This window comes from Plectropomus leopardus, chromosome 14, assembly GCF_026936395.1.
Source record: "Plectropomus leopardus strain MGB_pleo_1.0 chromosome 14, ASM2693639v1, whole genome shotgun sequence".
Lineage (NCBI taxonomy): Eukaryota > Metazoa > Chordata > Actinopteri > Perciformes > Serranidae > Plectropomus > Plectropomus leopardus.
This window is the reverse complement of record NC_142189.1, coordinates 5,571,928-5,591,110: the sequence shown is the minus strand read 5'-3', so window position 1 is coordinate 5,591,110 and position 19,183 is coordinate 5,571,928. Positions and strand designations below refer to the sequence as shown.

General features: G+C 37.9%; 2 protein-coding genes across 4 annotated transcripts in view; one reads left to right on the top strand and one right to left on the bottom strand.

Moving 5' to 3' along the window:
* Positions 1-2,408: 2,408 nt before the first annotated feature.
* gphb5 (glycoprotein hormone subunit beta 5) lies at positions 2,409-15,636 on the bottom strand. 2 transcript variants are annotated; one of them, XM_088087662.1, is made up of 4 exons: positions 15,552-15,636; positions 6,983-7,037; positions 6,248-6,446; positions 2,409-3,744 (listed from the first exon to the last, which is right to left on the bottom strand). In XM_088087662.1, the coding sequence occupies exons 2-4, from the start codon at positions 7,009-7,011 to the stop codon at positions 3,553-3,555; spliced, it is 420 nt and encodes a 139-aa protein (XP_087943788.1). In that variant the 5' UTR covers positions 7,012-7,037; positions 15,552-15,636; the 3' UTR covers positions 2,409-3,552. The 2 variants fall into 2 exon arrangements, with proteins under 2 accessions (XP_087943788.1, XP_042356066.1); XM_042500132.2 differs by lacking the exon at positions 15,552-15,636 and adding an exon at positions 7,148-7,267.
* The window catches only part of syne2b (spectrin repeat containing, nuclear envelope 2b), a 199,270-nt gene continuing 192,497 nt past the window's right edge, over positions 12,411-19,183 (top strand). The window contains exon 1 of one of the 2 annotated variants that reach the window (XM_042500732.2): positions 12,411-12,595. The gene's annotated coding sequence lies outside the window, so the exon portion shown is untranslated. The remainder of the gene's footprint in view (positions 12,596-19,183) is intronic. The other variant, XM_088087660.1, reaches the window with a different exon arrangement.

Here is a 19,183-nt window from a genome sequence, read left to right as displayed (position 1 = left end):
ATGATTAGGGCAGCGGGGGTCATCAGAGCGACTCTCCTGTCAGGGTTGTTGAAGATAACAGAGGTCTCAGGAGAGCCAGCAGTCCAGACAGCTAACCTCTCCTCTGCCCGTCCTTTTAACCTCTCCACTTTTTCTTTGCCCCTAAAAGCCTCTTCAGGACTCACTTGGATGGCTGTTTGCATATGCATTTCATCCTCTTTTTATGGCAGGATAAGTTTATTTTCTGCTTATAAGCACAATTCTACAGAGTTTATGGCTGCACACAAGTGCATTTGCATGACAAAAAATAACTGCCTTTATTGTCATTTTATCAGCTGCAGTTGTGAAAGAGAATCCAACAATAACCTGTTTTATGTAGTCTTCCTTTTATTTGGTTTTTGGGATAAGGAAGAGAGGTCTATTTGACAAAACTATCTTAAACTACAGGGACATAACTGAAACTAAATGTTTATTCAACACTCAGTAATTTTTTAAAATGGCTCACAAAATCTGTGTCAGCCAAATAATATAAATGTGCATGTGCTGCATTTTGCTTGAGTCAAACCTTTGTATCAATTGAAGTAAAAAAAAAATCTATAATATTTGCTAAAAACTGGATTTCCTCCAGTTCTAACTCCACTTCTTTATTTTAATTCATTTTATTTTATTTCCTTTTTATTTCACATTTTATTGCTGTTATTACTTTTGGTAATTTTGATCTTTTTATTTGACATTTAATGCTTTCATTGCTTGGTAATTTTGGTGTTTTTAGTTGTATTTTTATATATTGACATTTTGCTTCCTGCATCTTGCATTTTTTGTCATCTTCTTGATCTGAACTCTACCCTAGTTTTGTCTTACTTATGTTTGGTAGGACTGTTTGGCCTTCTGTGTATCCCGTTTCGGCTTTTGCTCTGCTTGTCAAAGCACTTTGTAAACTCTGTTTTTAAAGCTGCTATATATCTAAAGTTATTATCATTATTAATATAAAGAACAACTTATGAGCAACTGAAAATAAAGTCGTTTATATACAAAATTTTAACAAATAACAACAAAAAAACATTTAAATCCAAAATTTTAATTCAGCAGAAAAATCTAGTGTGAACCTAGACAGTGCACCTAGTGAAAATTCTCAATATGCTTAATACAGTAAAAAATAAAAAGGAAAGCCCAGAATGACACCCTAAAATAATACAGTGCATGTTTTTATGATTTGATGGCGGTGGGATCAAAAATTACAATTTGAATGGGTTTCAACAGAGCATTTTTTGCACTTAACAGTATGAATGTAACAACAATTTTGTTTACAGTGTATTTTAGAAATATTGTAGTAGCTGGGCTGGAAATTCCAAGATGAAACAAAAATACAAAGCCTTGCCAAAATGTTATGCTATATGCATGAACACAGCCAAAGTTATCAAAGGTATGAAAAATGAAAAGCATGTAAAATGCAAAACAGTCAAGAGTTAACTGACTTTCATATTTCTGAAAAACAGGCAAAAATCAATGAGGGTCAGTACTCTGAAGGGTGTATTTCACCTAATGTCAGTCACTGTGTTGAAACTGACCTCAGCCGAGGAAGTAAGCTTGTTAGTGAACCACATAAATCAATGTACCGATTCAGGATCTGAGAGTGGAGCAGGATCAATAACAGCTAATGATTATCTAACTGACACAGTGTCAGTCAGGATGGTAACATGTTCTCACTGAGCATCATGTAGTTGACCTGATGATCCAGAAGACATTGACTGCCAAAAGGTCACAGATTCAATCCTCTAATGCTATTAGTCAAAGTCAAACCTGTAACCTACTGAGAGACTGAGAATACTACACAAAATATATCAATGCAGTGATTTTATTTATAATGATTAATATGTCAGGTAGCTATGTCTCAGTGACTAGGCTATAGTTTTATGGTTTGTTTGACCATTGCTGTATTATCCAACAACTTGCATTCTAGAAATGTAAAGTTAGGACACACAACAACTTTTTTCATTTTTTTCTCTTTTTAGCTGTGCCAATCTACTCCGTTTGCACAATACTAACTAGATAATGGGACTTATGACGGCATACCGATAATTCCTACAATAAGATTTTTAGCCGATAGATAGAACCGATAATACTACTAACATGCCAACTATTTTCATAATCAGTTTTATTTTTTGTGCAAAACTATTTCTTGGTTCCAACTTTTTATTTTTATTATTTTATTTATTCATTTCTTCTTCTTTTTCTTTTTTGTTTTCTTATCCTGTTATTTTATAGTCATCTTGATCTTAGGACAGCTCAGAAAATTCAATAATAGTATATTAAGAGAAAACTCAAAATAGCAGCACCAAATTAATTTAATTTTATATTTATTTTTTAAATTTAAATTAATTTATATAAATTTAATTTTTGTGTGTGTGTGTGTGTGTGTGTGTGTGTGTGTGTGTGTGTGTGTGTGCATAAGCAACGATTTCTCTGTAAAAACAACTTTTTGCACTACTGATAAAACGCCACTGGAAACACAGCAATGATTTGCTAAATCACTAGCAGGTTTGTTGTTTGTTGGTTTTGAACAGTGGTCTGCAGGTTTGCATGTTTAGATGACACATCTCTCCCTGTCCTAATGACAAAGTCAGCTCATATACGTCACCGTAGAAATATTGATATGATCTGTATAAAACTTAATTTTTTACTTGACATTTACTCAACAATTAATATTCAAACATAAACTCAGATGTTCTTTTTTCTTTATTTTTTTGTGTGAAAAGTATGGACAGAAAATAAAGAGCCATGATGATAGAGAACATATTAATAGCCACCCATGAATAAACTCAGATGTTTGCAGAGCTGAATTATTAAGACTTGCAGTATTAATGAAGCCAGGCAGAGACAGAGAGAAGAGCAGGGAGGGTTTGTATGGAGGGAGGAGTGTGTTCTGTTTCCCTCTGAGCGCCGGGGCTCAAACGCAGCCCTGCAGCTCCTCGGTGACATGTGAGCTCTCAGGGATTACATAAACCCTGCTCTCCTTGGGAATCATACGAATAACAACACTTAGTGAGGACTTTGTTTTTCTGCCTGGTGACTAACTAGTTTGGCCTCAGAACTCAGATCAATTAATTAATCGCTAATGAGTTTACCAAATCAATGTCTTTCACAAAAAAATAAGAAATTATTACATTTGTTTAAAAAAAAGAGAAAAAGTTGCTAATACAGTAGGAAAAAAACATTCAACATAAACAAAGTTTAGCTGATTTTCCTCTGCATGTTACATTTTTGTCAGTATCAGAAACTAGGATCTGTCAAATAACCATAGCCATTTTTTTTCTTAACTTCTGCTTTATACGCATATATTTTGAACTTTGAAGACCGAACTTTAGATAACCCAGCTTTGAATACACTTTATCAGCTGCAAGCGGAACAGAAGACCTTTATTAGCTCCTTTTTCACCCTGATCCTTTTAGCATTGTTCAATTTTAGCAGGAAACCTGCTTATTTGGCTATGTGCTTTAGCATTTCACGCAAGCAATGATATATGAAATATCTGTGAACATTGATAGCAAACTTTCCTGCCTGTTCAGATTTGTGTTAGACAGATGTTATGCATTCAGTGGTGCTGGTCAGACACACACCACAGTCACACCTCAGGGCCACGGGGTAGGTGTACGTCGAGTCAACGTTTGGTTGGCAGTTAGGCAGTTTCACGGTAACAAGACGGGTCTCGTTGTAGGTACAAACTCGCTGGTAGGACTCAATGTACGGAGGGTCCAGGACAGGCTTCTGGAAAAACACAGAGATAAAAAATAATCTCAATAACTTATATCCAAAAATGATGATTAATACGTGATTATTTGTTTTTGTTTACTTTAGAGGCTCTGACTGTTTAATTTTCTCTATAGAGAGCTTTTTCCTATATACACCTTTTCTCTTTCTGAGTTAATTTTGAAACAAACCCCATCTTTACATCGCTTAACCTTTGTGTTTTGTAATGTCAGCTCCTTAGCTTTGCTTGACTAACCTTTACTGTTCGCACAATGGCTAGTTTTTTTTAATAATAGTTAAATTTTACCACCAACTCGTATTTGCATACCAGCAAGCTAACAATGCTAGTTCAGTCAAAGTCAAGTTAAAATTGAATCTTTTCTTTTTTTGTGATGCTTTTGTTTTAAAGAGCATGTCAGTTATGTTCCAGTAACATGTGGTATGTTGTAAAACCTTAAAAATGAAATTTACTGTGTTTGCAGTACTCAGGTTTTTTGGTATTTGCGTCTCTCTTAAATACCTAAGAAACATGTTGAATGCATTTCCAGTCTCATAAAACCTGCAAAACCCACATTGTCAACACGTTCTCACTCCCAACTCATCAAATATGGAAGCTTAAGTCCATGGCTCCACAATGGTCCATTCATCAAAACATTACTCTTCAGCACCACTAGTGTTCAAAAACTTCACCAGGTACCTTGTAACTCTTTTCCAGCTAGCCTTCAGTTTCCAATGTCACAGTAACAAGAACCAAATCCACCTTATTAGATTTTAATTTTTTAATAATTTCTTTATTTCAGCTTCTCATTATTTGCATATAACTCATTTGCCAGTGAAGCTCTGTTTTGCTATGAATCTGTTTGAAGGGAGATTTGTGACACATCTGCAAAGCTTCTCTTAATCGCCCCGCACTGTTTGTGTTCCAGGAACTTAATCTTGCTCTGCTGTTGCAGTAATTAAAAAATCTCTACCATAACTTTAATAACAGAAGGTGATGTTGTACCTCCTGAAGCTGAGTACTTGTAATTAGAGACTGTCCGGCTACCCCTGACCCCCTGTCCGTCCTACAGACCGACCCTAAAGCAAGACATAGACTCCCTCCGCTGCTTTCTGACCTCCCTGTGGGGGAGAGCAGACAAAACAATGAGTCTCCTCCCTGAGGGGATCCAGAGTATCACAAAACAAAGCTCGAGCCTCCTGCACACTCACCAGCCACACTGCAATAATGAAGCAGCAAAAATCACGAGCTTCCTAATGCCTCCTGTCACTGAATACAATGTACCAGATGAAACTTGAGATTTCACAGCGGTTTTTTTTGTAATCAGTATGCGGCGACTTATGAAATCCAATTGTGTCATTTATGCACTTGAGGCATTGTTAAGGAAACTGCTGCTGTCACTTCAATCTCGGGGTTCCACGCTGCTTTCCATTCTTGCAGAACGTTAACTCAATTTCAGTTTTCCAAAAGCCTCCCGTCCTCCTCCATTCTCATGCAAGATTTATACTTCACACTGCCTCTCATTATTATGTGACAAAAATAAGATCTTAGTCAGTTATTAAAACCACAGAACTTGTTTTTCTTAGACAGCCGACATGCATATATATCTCTCCATCCATTCTAATATTTGTCCATCTATCTACTGTATCTCTCTGCAGCTGAAACCCTGCCTGCACTCGCTGCCGACCTTGCACTGACCTCCCTGTGGAGGGAGGAAAGCGAAAACAAATTTTCTCCATGGGGATCACACATCTCTCCGTCTCTGTATCCACGGTATTTGTCTCGCTGTCTGTCTGTCTCTGTGTATCTGCCTGTCTTACTGGCTGAATTTGCATTTAACCCCTTTAAACCTGAGCAAATTGGCTTGACTTCTTTTAGATACATGGAAAGAAGGTGGTGAGTACCTCAAGAAGACAAGACCTGAAAAATTGCACAAAATTAATAAAACAAATAAACAAACAAAAAACAAAAAAAACTGAAAATAACCTGAATATTTTCACAAAAAAGTAAGGTTAAAAATAAAAAGCCTAGAAAATTACCTAAAGAGAGTAAACATTTAAAAAGCCACGAAAATCACCTAGCACAAAAGGAGTAAGGTTTTTTTTTTTTTTTTAAAAAAAGCCAAGACAATCACCTTAAAATGAACACAAAAAATGTATGGTTTAAAAAGCCAAGAAAATTTGCATAAAAAGAGGTAAGGTTTTAAAAAAGCCAATTAAATCACCTAATAATTTTGCACAAAAAAAGAGTAAGGTAAAAACAAAACAAACAAAAAAGCCAAGAAAATTACCTAAAAATTAGCCAAAAAGGCAAGTTTAAAAAAGTCAAGGAAAGAAACCAAATAGAATTGCTTGAGAAATAATCCTAGCTTTGCTCAGTTTCAAAGGTGATGCAAACAGCAGACTTACAGACATTTACACTCCTCTCCTGTGTGTGTGTGTGTGTGTGTGTGTGCGCGCGTGTGTGTGTGCGCGCATGTGTGCGCGTGTGTTTCTGTACAGTAGCTGTCTCCCAGCTGCTCACCTCCCAGGTCTCACAGCGCCCCCAGCAGGCGTCGGTGGTGATGTGCAGCCCCCCGCAGCCAGGCTTCTTGGCCAGGAAGGTGAACTCTCTGACGGCGCAGCCAATGAAGCGCTTCAGGTTGACGGCTGACACCGGGTGGAGGGAGTGTGTCTGCAGGGAGATACAGAGAAGAAACCAGCACAGGAGCAGTCCAGGCCTCCTGAGGGTGAGAAGCAACAAAACACAAGCACCTTTTTCACACACTGTGTGTTTACATTTGAGGAAAGATGGAAAGAAATTCAGGGTAAAAGAACATGTGCAGAAAAAGCTGGAAAGGTATCTTGCTCAAGGACACAAAAGCAGAGGCTGAATCTAACCTGTTCTATACATTTTATGCTATGTAGGTGTATGCATATATGTTAAGATAATTAGAGTATAGGTTTAAATTAATTAATTAAGGAAGCTGGTTCATTGAAATTCATTGACTCATGGAGAAAGGGTGGGATTAAATAAGTTTGAACCAAGTCATCATGTGTTTGACCATTTCTTTTTCTTTCTGTTTGTCATTGTCTGTAAATATTACTCGTTTTTGTCTGTCTGCTTGTTTTTATAATTATTTCTCTATTTTCATTTTCACATGTTTAAAATAAATCAAATCAAATTAAAAAAAAAAAGGGATATGATCAAAACGTCCAGAACAACTACTAAATTCACCTTGTAGCATCCATATAAGGCAGTAAGGCCGAAATCACTCACCACTGTGACTTCTTCCTTTGCAGGGTCATCCTAGCTGTTTCTCTCCGTTGCTGTCCTGCAGCCAAATACAAGGATCAAATTTGCTGAAAATTGAATAAACACTCAAATACTATGATGCAATATAGTATAGGCAGGTTGCTGCTGTCAACAAGTAGCTGTTCTCACAGTCGCAGGCCTGTAGTTTCAGCTCTCAAGTCACTCTGGCAGTGAGGACGACTAACATGAACCTCCGCACTTGTCACTGTGTGCTCCTCAGACCCGAATTACCTGCTAATGGATCTGACAGCACGAGTCGGGGCTTTTTATCATCTCTTGTCCTGCCAATCAGAGGCACAAGTCCACACCTCAGTCTCTCTGACTCCCCCAAAATTCCCCTGGAGGCCCTTCTACCTGTCACTGCCCATCTTACTCACCCAACAGCTTGTTCCCACTCCATTAGCCTGATTAAGGAAAAGAGTGTGCCCTTTTGTTCATCGTCATCCACACGGAAGAAGGGGAACAACATCGTCAAACACAGTGTGTCTACTCTCACTCATCCGAGCTCAATTAGCTGGCTCCAGAGACAGACCCCGCTCCTGTTCTCACACGCCGACTGTAATCACTTCACCCCTGAGCTTTAGCTGTTTGCCTTCTTTTGCCACTTTGTCTCATACTTTTCATTATGTCTTTTTTTTGTTGCCAGTGACACTTCCTCACAGAGAGAAAGCTGGCTATTACTCATACCATGTCTTGCAGGCATGTTAAAGCTTCACTCAACCCTTCAAAAACCTTACTTTTCTAACTCTGATTGCAGATGCCTCTCACGAGTATTTAAACTTTTGAAATCTGAGAAATTTCTTTTAAAAACACGAGGAAAAAAGGCAATGAGCAACTTCAATTGTTCCACAAATTGCAATAAATTAGTGGATTTTTTATTTTTACTTTCATTTTCAGAGTATTAGATACAATCATGACATTAGCAGATTTATATAATTATTTTCTAAAAGCTTGGGAAAAATTTCCAGGAAAAAAAGGGGGGAGGGAGCTAAGGAAAAAATAATTATAATGATCAAAAATAAATATTTATAATTATTTTACTGAATTTGGATAATTTTTAAGGACTTTTTCCAGGTCCTTCTATCCTTTTTGTTTCACCTTTTTTGTTTCACCTTTTTTGCCCTGTTTTTTTCCCCGTCAGGTAATTTTCTTGTGCTTTTTACAAATTTCTTGTTAATTCTTGTGTCACTTATTTCATTGCTCAATGCTTTCTTCTAAAAGTAACCAGGACAGTTTGCTTAGGTAATAAAGGGTTAAGATAGAAAAGATGCATATTGGAGGATGCGTCAGCCCTCTCTGGAGACAATGACAGCAGGAGAAAAGAAAGTGGGGAAGAATTGATTTGGGTGAGTAAGCACCTCATCAAGAAATTACCATCGTCAGAGGCCCCTGCGGGCAGCGTGTGGAGCCAACCGAGCAGAACCGCTTTCAAGTAGTTGCAGAAATAAATCTTTAAAAGTAAAGTTGAAAGTTGAGGCCAAGCAATTAAAGTTAGATTAGAAGAAGTACTGAGGAGGATGAACCAGGGACAGGTTCATACGCCTCTCGGACCTCCTCACTATCAGGAAGAATTACTCATCTGCAGGCTATTACTGAATAATGTGCAGGGTGCGGAATAACAGAATGCATGTAATTGGATAACAGGGGTGATTACAATGAGGTTAATTGTAATCCAGTACAAAGGGAGTAAGCCTGGATTTGCACAATCCTGCTTTTGTGTAATTATTCGCGGACTGCAAATGAAAGATTTTGGCTTCATTTTTTGTCATACTTCATTAACTTTTAAGGGGAAATTCCTCGCTTAATTTAACCCACCCTGAGGGGCACAAGGGCAACGAAAGGATTCCTAATACTTTACCCAACGTGTGCATGTTAGTGTGAGAGCATCCCTGTAGCCTTTAAAGGAAACAAACTAAAAGTCGCTGAGAGGCTGAGGCTGGGCCTCGTCTATTGTCTGACATGCCAACAAAAGATTTGCTGAGATCCAAAAATAAATTTAAAAAATGTATAGATGAAAGGAAATCAACTTTTTATTATAACATGCACAAACTTAGAGTCAAAATAATTACAGCGATCAAAAGAAAAAGTGCGGTCAACAAATAATATGGCGACTAACTACACCCTCTCTCCTATCAAACTGACACGTTACAATACATTTATGAGGACTTATGAGTAGCATCTGCAAGCTGCGAGCAAAATGTAAGACAGAAGAAACACAATTATCATCAAAGCCATGTCTTTATTTTCCAAAACACACTTTTAATTACAACAGACAGCACCAAGAGTTTCCTGTAGACATATGAATGCATTATAGACATGACCTTCTTAAGTTGCTCATTGCCATGATTTTGAAAGAAATTAAGCTAATTTGCTCAGGTTTAAAAGGGTAAATACAGAGAAATCCTGTCTCCTTGCAGAATGTCACTCTTCCTGAAATAAGATGGTGCTGTGCTGACCTCTGGTGCTCACTTGTAGTATTTATACTCAAGTTGCAGCAGTTTAATCAGTTCTGGCTTTGATGCATTTTTGGCTTTCTAATATTGTGTACTATGGAGCATTTTTCTTGTTTTTCACCAAACATTGTGTTTGTTTAAGGTTTTACTGTACGGAGGCCTGGAAAACACCTGGTGCTGCATGATGTCAAATTACCAATAATTTGAATGGTAATTTCTTTGTTATTCACACACACACAACTTATATTTAGTATCCCTTCATTCGTCTAATACAGTACAATCTGTCAGGACACTGAATCTTCATGCTTTTCTGAACTGTTGAGCCAGCCTGTGCGAACTTTGACCTCTGTTTTTGCTCCTCAGCAATGTAGGGCACCCTGGAAATACACTGATCATTAGTGTAGCAGAATATGTATTAATTTGCTTTGTGGTTCATCAGCAGCGGTAGGCACCAACATAAAAATACCCGGCACAAAAACAAAAAGGACTTTTTTTATTGTTGGGTGGAGCTCCTTTAAAGTATCAATTAAAAATAATAAGGCACAGTGCAAAGTCATGACTGTTAATCAATGTCAAAGTCACTGGCCATTGAAAGGATAAAAACTTTTGGGTAATTTTGATCACCTAAAGCCTATTATTAACTACAACTTTCCATCCACCTTTTAAGCCACTTTAAAACGTTTAAATAGTTATATAAAAGGTGTGAAGTAGCTAGCATACTATGTACAGTTATTACAGTTGTGGTTCTCAACTTTTTTTGTGTCAAGGACTCCCAAATTGATACACACAAGGTCATTTTACTTGCTCAATCTGAAAAGATTTTGATCGCTTAATATGATACTGAAATTCTATAGTTGACAACTACAGTTGAGGAGATAGGGGAACTGAAAACTATGATCCATGCCAGCTTGTATCCCCAAAATGCCCTGGGAGAATTATATAACTAAATAAACAAATAAATAATTATTAACTATTATTATCATAAAGGACACAACACAACAACAATAATAATAATAATAATAATAATAACAATGATAATAGTAATGTATTTTAAAGAACTGCTAAGAGGTGTACAATTGCAAAAAAAAATGATAGAGCCTCAACGTACCAACCTTTATTATCAACAATTTACTGTATGTAATTTATTTTTATGTATTCTAATTTTTTTTATTGTTTCATATTTTGTTTAATTTTTTCCACTACTCAGACACATTATTATTTTAATGCTGTGTTCAACCTGGCTTGTTTGTAAATGTGTTCAATAAAGAGTAGAAATAATATAAATACATTTCACCAAAAAAACCCCAAAAACCGAACAACAACAAATGCGCATGCGCAAATCATCTTCCTAACGGCAGTGAAATTCAAACGTAGCGTCAACAGATTCCTGCGAAAAGCGCTTCTAGTATGAAGTGTTTGACAAACACTAACATCAAAATTACATGTTTGAGTTGGTTTAGTTGTGTCTTGCAAACCGTTAAAATGTTTTACAAGGTTTGGACGGAACAAGTTTCGTTGGATTCAAGCATTAATTTGGCAAGTGATACCACAATATTTTGATTATTTGACGTTAGCTAGAAGTTTTCCCATCGTCTAATAACACGCAGTGGCGTATGTTTTCCCCTCCGGTCTGAACGAAACGACCAAAGGTTAGCATTGTTTCAGTGTAAGATAAGTGGAGCTAACGTTAGCTTTTCAACTGAAGTAAGTTATCGTTTGGTGCATTTGAATGATACAGGTAACATTAGCTAACGTTAGCTAATGTTAACTGGTGCATAGTCACGGCCAAAAAACCGACTCAACGTTAGTAAATTTTAACGTTAATTTACTCACTATCAAGTTAACGGGGCTAATCATACTTTGTGACTTTAGATATTGTTTTAAAAATGTCAAGGTTGGAGGTAACATTGCTCAAAGCTAGTTTATTTACATTAACGTTCAAGCTTTTCATTTGGTACATGGTCAGGTAATGGAAAAAATAATATGTTTATTTTAATGTTACTTGGCATGAAGTAGCCATATTTTATGACTTTAGCTATTGTTTTAAAAATGCCGTGGTGGCTGATAGCATTACATTAAGCTAGCTGAGTTACAGTACTGTGCGAAAGTTTTGGGCCACCTTAAACTTAGCTATTTTAGCAATGTTATAATGATCATACTGTTTAATTTCTCCGTAGTCTCTTTACTAAAATACAACCAGGACATACAGGAAACACGTATACAGTATACAGTATTAAAAACACAAATATTTTAGAGTAACTTCAGCAGGCTAAAGTTGCAAGTATTTAGTATGAAATCCTTTTCCACTGTTCCAAGCTGTTTACAGTACTTATGTTCTGACATATTTACACCAGGTTCAATATTAATTGTTTGAGCTACTTTTTGTTATGGTTGTATGATTCCATGTTTCACGGTCAATGTTGACTTCAGCTGTAAGAAGCTATTTCGTTTAATGCATTTTACCCAAAAAAAGCCCCCTGAGGTTTTACGATGTAAAAGTTCCTTTCATGCTGGCACTTTATTTGCATATATATATATATATATGTCCTCATTACTAAATTTAAACAAATCTATGGTGGCCTCTGGCTTTTGCACAGTACTGTGCCTTAATATTACAGCCAGCACTTATCAAGCATTAGTTTTACTGTCTCTATCTTTCTGTCAGTAACTATATTCTCCCCCCTTTGTTTTAGGCGTCATGAATGAACGAGAGGAAACTGAAGTTTGACTCAGGTTACCAGGTTTTGGATCTGTTTTACAGTGGACTGACATTAAACTTCAAGTTTCATGCATTTGTTGGTCCAGAAACACTAAACTCAGGTGACAGCCACCGGTGCCAAACTGGAGGAGGGTGTGTGTGTGTTGAACCCTGACTGGTTTCTATATTTAGTCCCCCAGTGGGTTTTGTTTCTTGCCCAGCCCCCAGTATGGCTCTGGCTTCTCCAGTGACAGTCCGGCCTGGCCTGGAGCTCTGCAGGCTGCAGATCTGTCAAACTGTGCTTCAAGTTTCATCTCCACCAAGTCACTTCAGAGAAAGATCTGTTGTTCCACATTGGAAATCACCATTGGGAGGACCTGCATCTGTGCATCTTCCATCTTCACCAAGAACACACTACTTCTGCATGTAAGTACAAGCAACTTGATTGTCTTGAAATTCACGCTAAGGAGTAGTATCTGCAACTGTAAAAAAAAAAAATGCATTGGCTCTTGGGTGCGTTATTTAGTGCTGAGGTTTAGGCTGTAATTGATCCCAGGCATCATCATGTTATTGTTGTAATCCTCAGTGTTTCCTCTGCTGTGTGTTTTTTCAAAGAACAATTTCTCATAACAGTCTTGTTAAACCTGCAGGGCAACAGCTTGTTATGTGCTTTATTAAAAAGTCCTCTGGTCCTCCTCAAGGACTCATTATATGGCTCAGCTGAACTGATCTGAAAGCAGCCGTACGCACGTGTTCCCTGCTGCTATTTTTGGGCCCTGACAGCTTCATAACAGCGACACAATCTCACATTCCCTCAGTCAAAGGGAGCACACTTTGTAGCACTTGGTAATATAGAACAATAATCTAAAAAGAGGTCAAAGGTGTTCGCTTTTCTGCCATCTGTTTATGAATACACATTAGTTTTGTCTGCATGTCTATAAATTGTAGTCCTGCCAACATGAAGTGAATGGAAGCAATTGCTGGCTGAATTAATTAATACTGTCAGATAGCCCCCATGTAGTATATTTTCAGCAACAAATGGCCCTTGGTCCATTATTCTCTGGGCTGGACTTTGGACATGTCTTATTTGTTGAAACTTTATGCACCATAATCTTTCCTCCATCTCCGTGTCAATATTTGTATTTTATTTTATTTATTTTATTACTTTTTTGCTGGTTTTAAGTGTTAAATTCGGGATTCTCTACTTACCACTGTGGCTTGTGGGTTCCAAAATCTACCAGCCATTCAAAAGACTACCGATTATGTAAGAGACAAAAAAACTGATTTGGCACACTGTGCCCCCATAAATATTTAATTGAATTACCGCCACATTGACATTCAAGCTTCATGCTCTTTATTAGTTGATGGTTTTTCGTCTGTTGCATGATCTCTTGCCTGGATGTGCATGCTTTTGTAAACTGACAGTGTTTTTGTAACTACTGCTTTCTGGTGTATAAATGTTTTGCCAAAGGCTCTCTGCAAGATTTTTTAGGCTAAGTTTTATGTTGTTAGAAGGCACTCTCTTCATGTCTTAGCTCTATGTATAAACTGAAATACAAAGGTTATGGTTTGGCCTTTGCGCTCATTACCTTATGTTATAAATCTACATCTGCCAGCTGTTAAAGCAGGTGAGCAACATTGACACAACACACCTATGTAGATGATAATTGTAGTGACCTGAGAATCATTCTGCTAAGCTCACTGGATTAGAAGTGTAATCACGGTATGCATAGTAGCATGACCTGGTTTGATTGGCGGCATACCGAGGATCTCAGAGGTTAGAGCGACAGGCTTCCGATCACAAGGTTTGAATCCCAGCCATTCAGGAAAGTTCTCTCCTTTGTTTCTTCATGTCACTTGAAGAAACAAAGGAGTGGCAGTGACCTTTTCACATTTTTAGCTGATCAATCAAAATATTGCCCTGTGTATTTCTCTGAAATTTCCAATCCTCATTACTTTAAAACTTGTTTTTCTTTAACTTGTTGCACTGTGGCTCCTGAGGGTGAGAAATGGCACAAAGCATTAGTTTTATTCTTTAGTGCATCTTGGTTCCCTTTGATTTTTAAATAAATGTAGAGCTAAAGTGCACCCTAGACATATCTCAGTGACCTCCAGAGGTCATGCATGTTAAAACTGACACTACACTGAAAATCTTTCTGCAGGATATTTGTCCTCAGTTCACATCTGTGTTGTCAATGGAGTGAAAGCAGAGATTGCCTCTCCCTTTTTGCTATTATCATTTCTTCCAGGGTGTGTCTGTGAAAACTCGGTGTGTCAGGTTCAGCAACACAGACGCTATTGATATATTATTGTCGGGCTTAAACAGAGTACAAAGACCTGCTGGAAAACATTTTCAGAGAACTAATGAGAGAGCATTGTTTTTGCAGCAGAGTGAGTCACAACATTGATGATTAGAAGGAAGCATCACGAGATAAACCTGTAGTTGTCAAACCTGAGGCTGTAAGGGAATGTGGTAGATGTGGTTTCAACAGGTGTTTGTTTACATCCACTGTACAAACTGTGGATGTCAAAAGTGTTACAGTACTTAAAATCAGTTTATATCCATTCTGGCATGTAGTGTTTACATTTTAATATTTTAGTTTGACTCAGTTTAGTCTAGTTTTATCCACATCAGTCTATTCAGTCCACTTTCATTTCTTACCTTTTTGCTCCAGGAAGAAAATTAATCAAGCCAAAAAACAAATAGGCGCTAGGGCTGAAAGTTATATTCCAATATTTTCAGGCTATCTCTCGATACAAAATATATATAAAGGCAATTATTAAAACAAGTAGAACTGTTGGATAAGTTGAGAAAAGTACATCACTTTTCTATCATGCAACCTTTAAGATAAGGAGAAAAAACACCATTCATTACATATCCCAACATAATATCCACTATCTAAGACGATATATAGTTTCATATCTCATTATGATATAATATCTTTATATATTACCCAGCTCTTACAGACGCTACTAATAGTAATAAATCTATAAAGTACTTAATGTTTGTCGGGAGCGTACCAGTTTTTCAGTCGGACACTGGTCATGTTAGCCAACCTCTTGTTGGGAGGAGGCTTATTTTGGTTTGGTTTGCTTTAACCAATCAGTAATTCAGGTCAGACTGAGATATGTGATATGACACTAAGCCACACCTGCTGTCAGGTGATCTGGACTGTTAAATCAGTTGACTTGTGGAGCTCTGAGAGGTGTGAACACTGATTGAATGCATCCCTCCAATTCTCCTTCATCAACCTGTCAACACAGCCCAGTTGCCAGTAGAAAATGTTGGCATTGTACATTTCGGCAAACCACGGATATCTTACATTTGTTCGTATCATATGTATCATATCAATGTTTCTAAAGGGAGGTGGTATCAGCTTACTTTGTCATCAGGTGGAGGTGCAGGATATGGTGGATGGCGTGTTACCGAGGCAAGACGCTTGGCGAGCTGCTGATCACTGCAGATCACTATCTAAGACTAACAAACAACAAAAGTTTTAGTGAGTCATCTCTGCATTTCCAGCTGCTGTTTTAGCCGTCAAACATGGGTGTTTCTTAGCGCCCTGTTCCTCCGTTTCCACTGAGGAAAGTGCCTAGAAAAGTGTTTTTTAAAATTTTTTATAGTCTGCTTGTCAACTGGGATTGTGTCACTACAGCAGGTGTTTTCAGATCTTTTCCCACCATAAACAAGTGAGTTTTGTGCCTAAATCAAAGTAAACATTAATCACAGAAATGATTAAACATAATGAAATGTAAAATTTCAACATTTCTGTTAATGCTGATGATAATGTACAAATAATGTGCAAACCCAGTTTGCAGGAAGCCGCAATGCCAATGTTTATTCTGGTGATTGTGTTCCACATGGCTAGTACAGCAAATAATAAAAATATATGGATAAAAATCTGCATAATTATATTTAAAAAACATTTTATATGGGTTTTGTGGTCTCATGACATGCCCCCTCCCTGTGCTTTTTCCACAACAGTGTGCTACGTGTTTCAATCACCCCTGCCTTGTTGCTACAATTAGAGCTGACTGAAGAGACTTGTGACTTTGGCTTAGTGAAACTGTCATGGGCTTGCTCTCTGTTTCTGTCTCTTGCCCTTCTGTATGCTCGCCCTTCATTCTCTTCTGTGTCTCACTTAAAATCTTCTTGTCACTCTCTCTTATCTCTCCCTCTTAAGCTTAATCTCTCTCTGCCACACACTGTCATTCTCCTCCCTGCTATTCTGCTGCATTTCTCCTTTCTTTACTTTTCCCCCCCTACCTCCTGTCTTGAGCTCTTTATCTGTCTTCATCCGTTGTGCCTAAATGGTCTTCCTCATTTCCCCAATGTCCTCTAGTTAGTTCTTTTGGAAATGTCCTCTTTGCTTTTGACATTGTCAGACAAATTCAACTAAACATTACAAGCAGAAATAAACAACTACCAATCAAATGATAATCTGATGGCAACAACTCATATTTACTGAAAAAGAACATGTGATCCATTACTGGGGGTTTCTTGAGTTTTATGCCCTAATCATGACTCATGCAGTGGCATGTAACAACCTTTTAAAGTTTGTTTTTATTAGATACACACAAAGAAGCTGCAGTCCTTTCCTTTAGATGATATCAATGTTTGAGTCCCATGACAGTTCCCCATTAGTTTCTCTCTACAAGTTTTACTCAGACTCTCTCCTGCCTCTCTTTCACTCACCCCTGTCCACTGACTCCCATCTCACCTCCCCCCGGTCGCTCAGTCCGCAGCTGACATGAAGCCTTGGGATAGCTCAGATGCCGTGCTATAGTGGTTTAACCTCCACGTACACACTTGCATTTCTCAGTGTAGCTGTATGTCAGTGTGTGTCCACGTGCCCACATTAATGTTAGAGGGCAGTGGTCCACTTCTTCCATGTGTTAATTGCTTGTGTAGAGGTTGAACAGCAGCAGGGGGCTAACCTTGGACAAAATGTCTTTGGAAATAACACTTCATAGCTTTGTTTTAGTGCACTTGAACCTGTGGGCTTATCAAATTATTTGATTTAACGTATGTCATTAAGTATTTTTAACTTTTTCTAAAATCTAATTATGCTTTTACAGACTGAAGTTGACTGACGAGATGACACTGTTGCATCCATGCAGCCACAACACAGAATCGTTCAATTCTGGAACTTTTGGCATCATAATGTAATACTGGCAGTTCCTCAGCCCAAAGACACCTCAGGTTGTGCAGCAGCCTTTCTTTACAAATGAAGTGTGTCAGCAATGTGGACAAGTCTGAAATTTTAAGGCTGAATTCTTGCCTTCACTGTCTTAAATCCTAAATTATGCAGACAGGCTGTACCATTGATGCTGTTGTTTTGTTCTATTTTGTGAGATTTTGTTATTTCTCTGCCAAGGAGGTTATGGTTAATACTTCACAAGCCCCTTTTACACTGCTTGTTTATGGTGGGAATATGCCTATGTTATGCCGCCTCACCATTTTGTTTTAAAAGTCCAAAAGTGGAATGGGGGGACTTTGAGCCGGCAACAGAGGGAGAGACAGCTTAAATTGAGATCTATGTAAAAGGGACAGCCGGTGAGTTGGGATCATGGGTGGGATGGATGTGACGTTTTGATGGTGTGTTATGCATGTGACTGCGGGAGATTTAAAAAGCAGCTAGCAGCAGATAGTGACTAACTCTAAGAAGAATGTGGCAGTGGCCATATAAGTCTGCAAATTGGGAAAGCTATGAGATTCTGGAGCTCCTTACTCTCCGAGATCAATTTCAGTTTTAGTCAACGATTGTTATTGCCATGTTATGCCTTTGTTGTTGTTTAGAAAGGGCTGCCGATTTGTACGTTAAAGAGGCAGATGCTGTGATGTAAACATCACATTCGTCATGCATCTTTTGCTTCTGCAATGCCAGCATTCTGTCTATAATCAAACACTGAAGCAGCACGATGCTGCCATTTTTTTTAACCGTGAAAAAATGCAAAGACAGCACAAAGAAGGGACTCCGAAGTGGCTCTTAAGTGCGCTGTCTGTGTAAAAAAAAAAAAAGAAAAAAAAAAGTAACATTTAGTCAAAATTTTGATCATATTGCAAAGTGGCTTACCATATATATATTGATATCAGAAAATATCAAGGTAGATATGATAATGATTCCATCCCTTCTGACTTCTGCACTTGCCAGGGTTAAGACCTTTGAATCCACCCACTCCTCTAAGTTTGAGATGACGATTGAAAATGACAACAGAGTGAAACATGTTGACAATTCTGTCAGATATAGTCAGATAGAGTTTACCCCTTTTAGCCTGGTGAGAATGCTACTGGAAATAAAGCATCAGGAAGTTGATAAAACATAAAACTATCTGATATGTCCATTTCAATGAGACCCCACCCCCCTGGCAGCACAGGCAGGTTAAAACAAACCAACAGCTTCTATTTGACCTGGTCTGGCATTTGCTCTGATATGTACGTGAGGCCTGCTGCTATTTCACTCTGTTTTATTTTAGCCTCAGTCACCTGTCTGTTCTCCAAAACTGTCAGTCATGGTTGTGATCAGCAAAAAACAGACAACTGGTTAAGTCAAAGGCGCTTTTCTGATTTCACAGTTTGATTTGTTTCGGCAGGCGTATTTGGAGAGGTGTCTAAATGTCACACATTTTTTCAGCTCACTTATTCATATCCCAGGGCCAGATGGAACAAGACAAAACACAGCCCAACACCTTCATCCAGCACTCAATGTAAACTGACAGAACAGTGTTTCATTGCTCCATAAAAGACGATAGACTCCCCCTGGACTGTATGTTCAAAGTCTTTTCTGCCAGTTTGTTGAAAAGGTCTTTGTGGAGGTACATGGCTTTCTGTGTCTTTGTATGATGGAGCTGCCAAACTCAAGGTCTTTCTTGAAATTGTTGGGCTGTTTCCTATTCCTTTGTGTATCTGTGTTTATGGTCTAAACCCCTTTGTTGATTTGAAAGCACTTTTAGACAAAGATCTTTCAACAAAAGCAGTTTACAAATACCACTTGCTTGCATGTGTGCTCGATT

Bases quoted from the DNA above. Each gene is read 5' to 3' on its own strand.
- gphb5 (XM_088087662.1), bottom strand. From the start codon at position 7,011: ATGACCCTGCAAAGGAAGAAGTCACAGTG. The intron at 6,447-6,982 runs GTGAGTGATTTC...TCTCACCCTCAG, and splicing joins CAAAGGAAGAAGTCACAGTG to GAGGCCTGGACTGCTCCTGT. The intron at 3,745-6,247 runs GTGAGCAGCTGG...GTGTTTTTCCAG, and splicing joins GGCGCTGTGAGACCTGGGAG to AAGCCTGTCCTGGACCCTCC.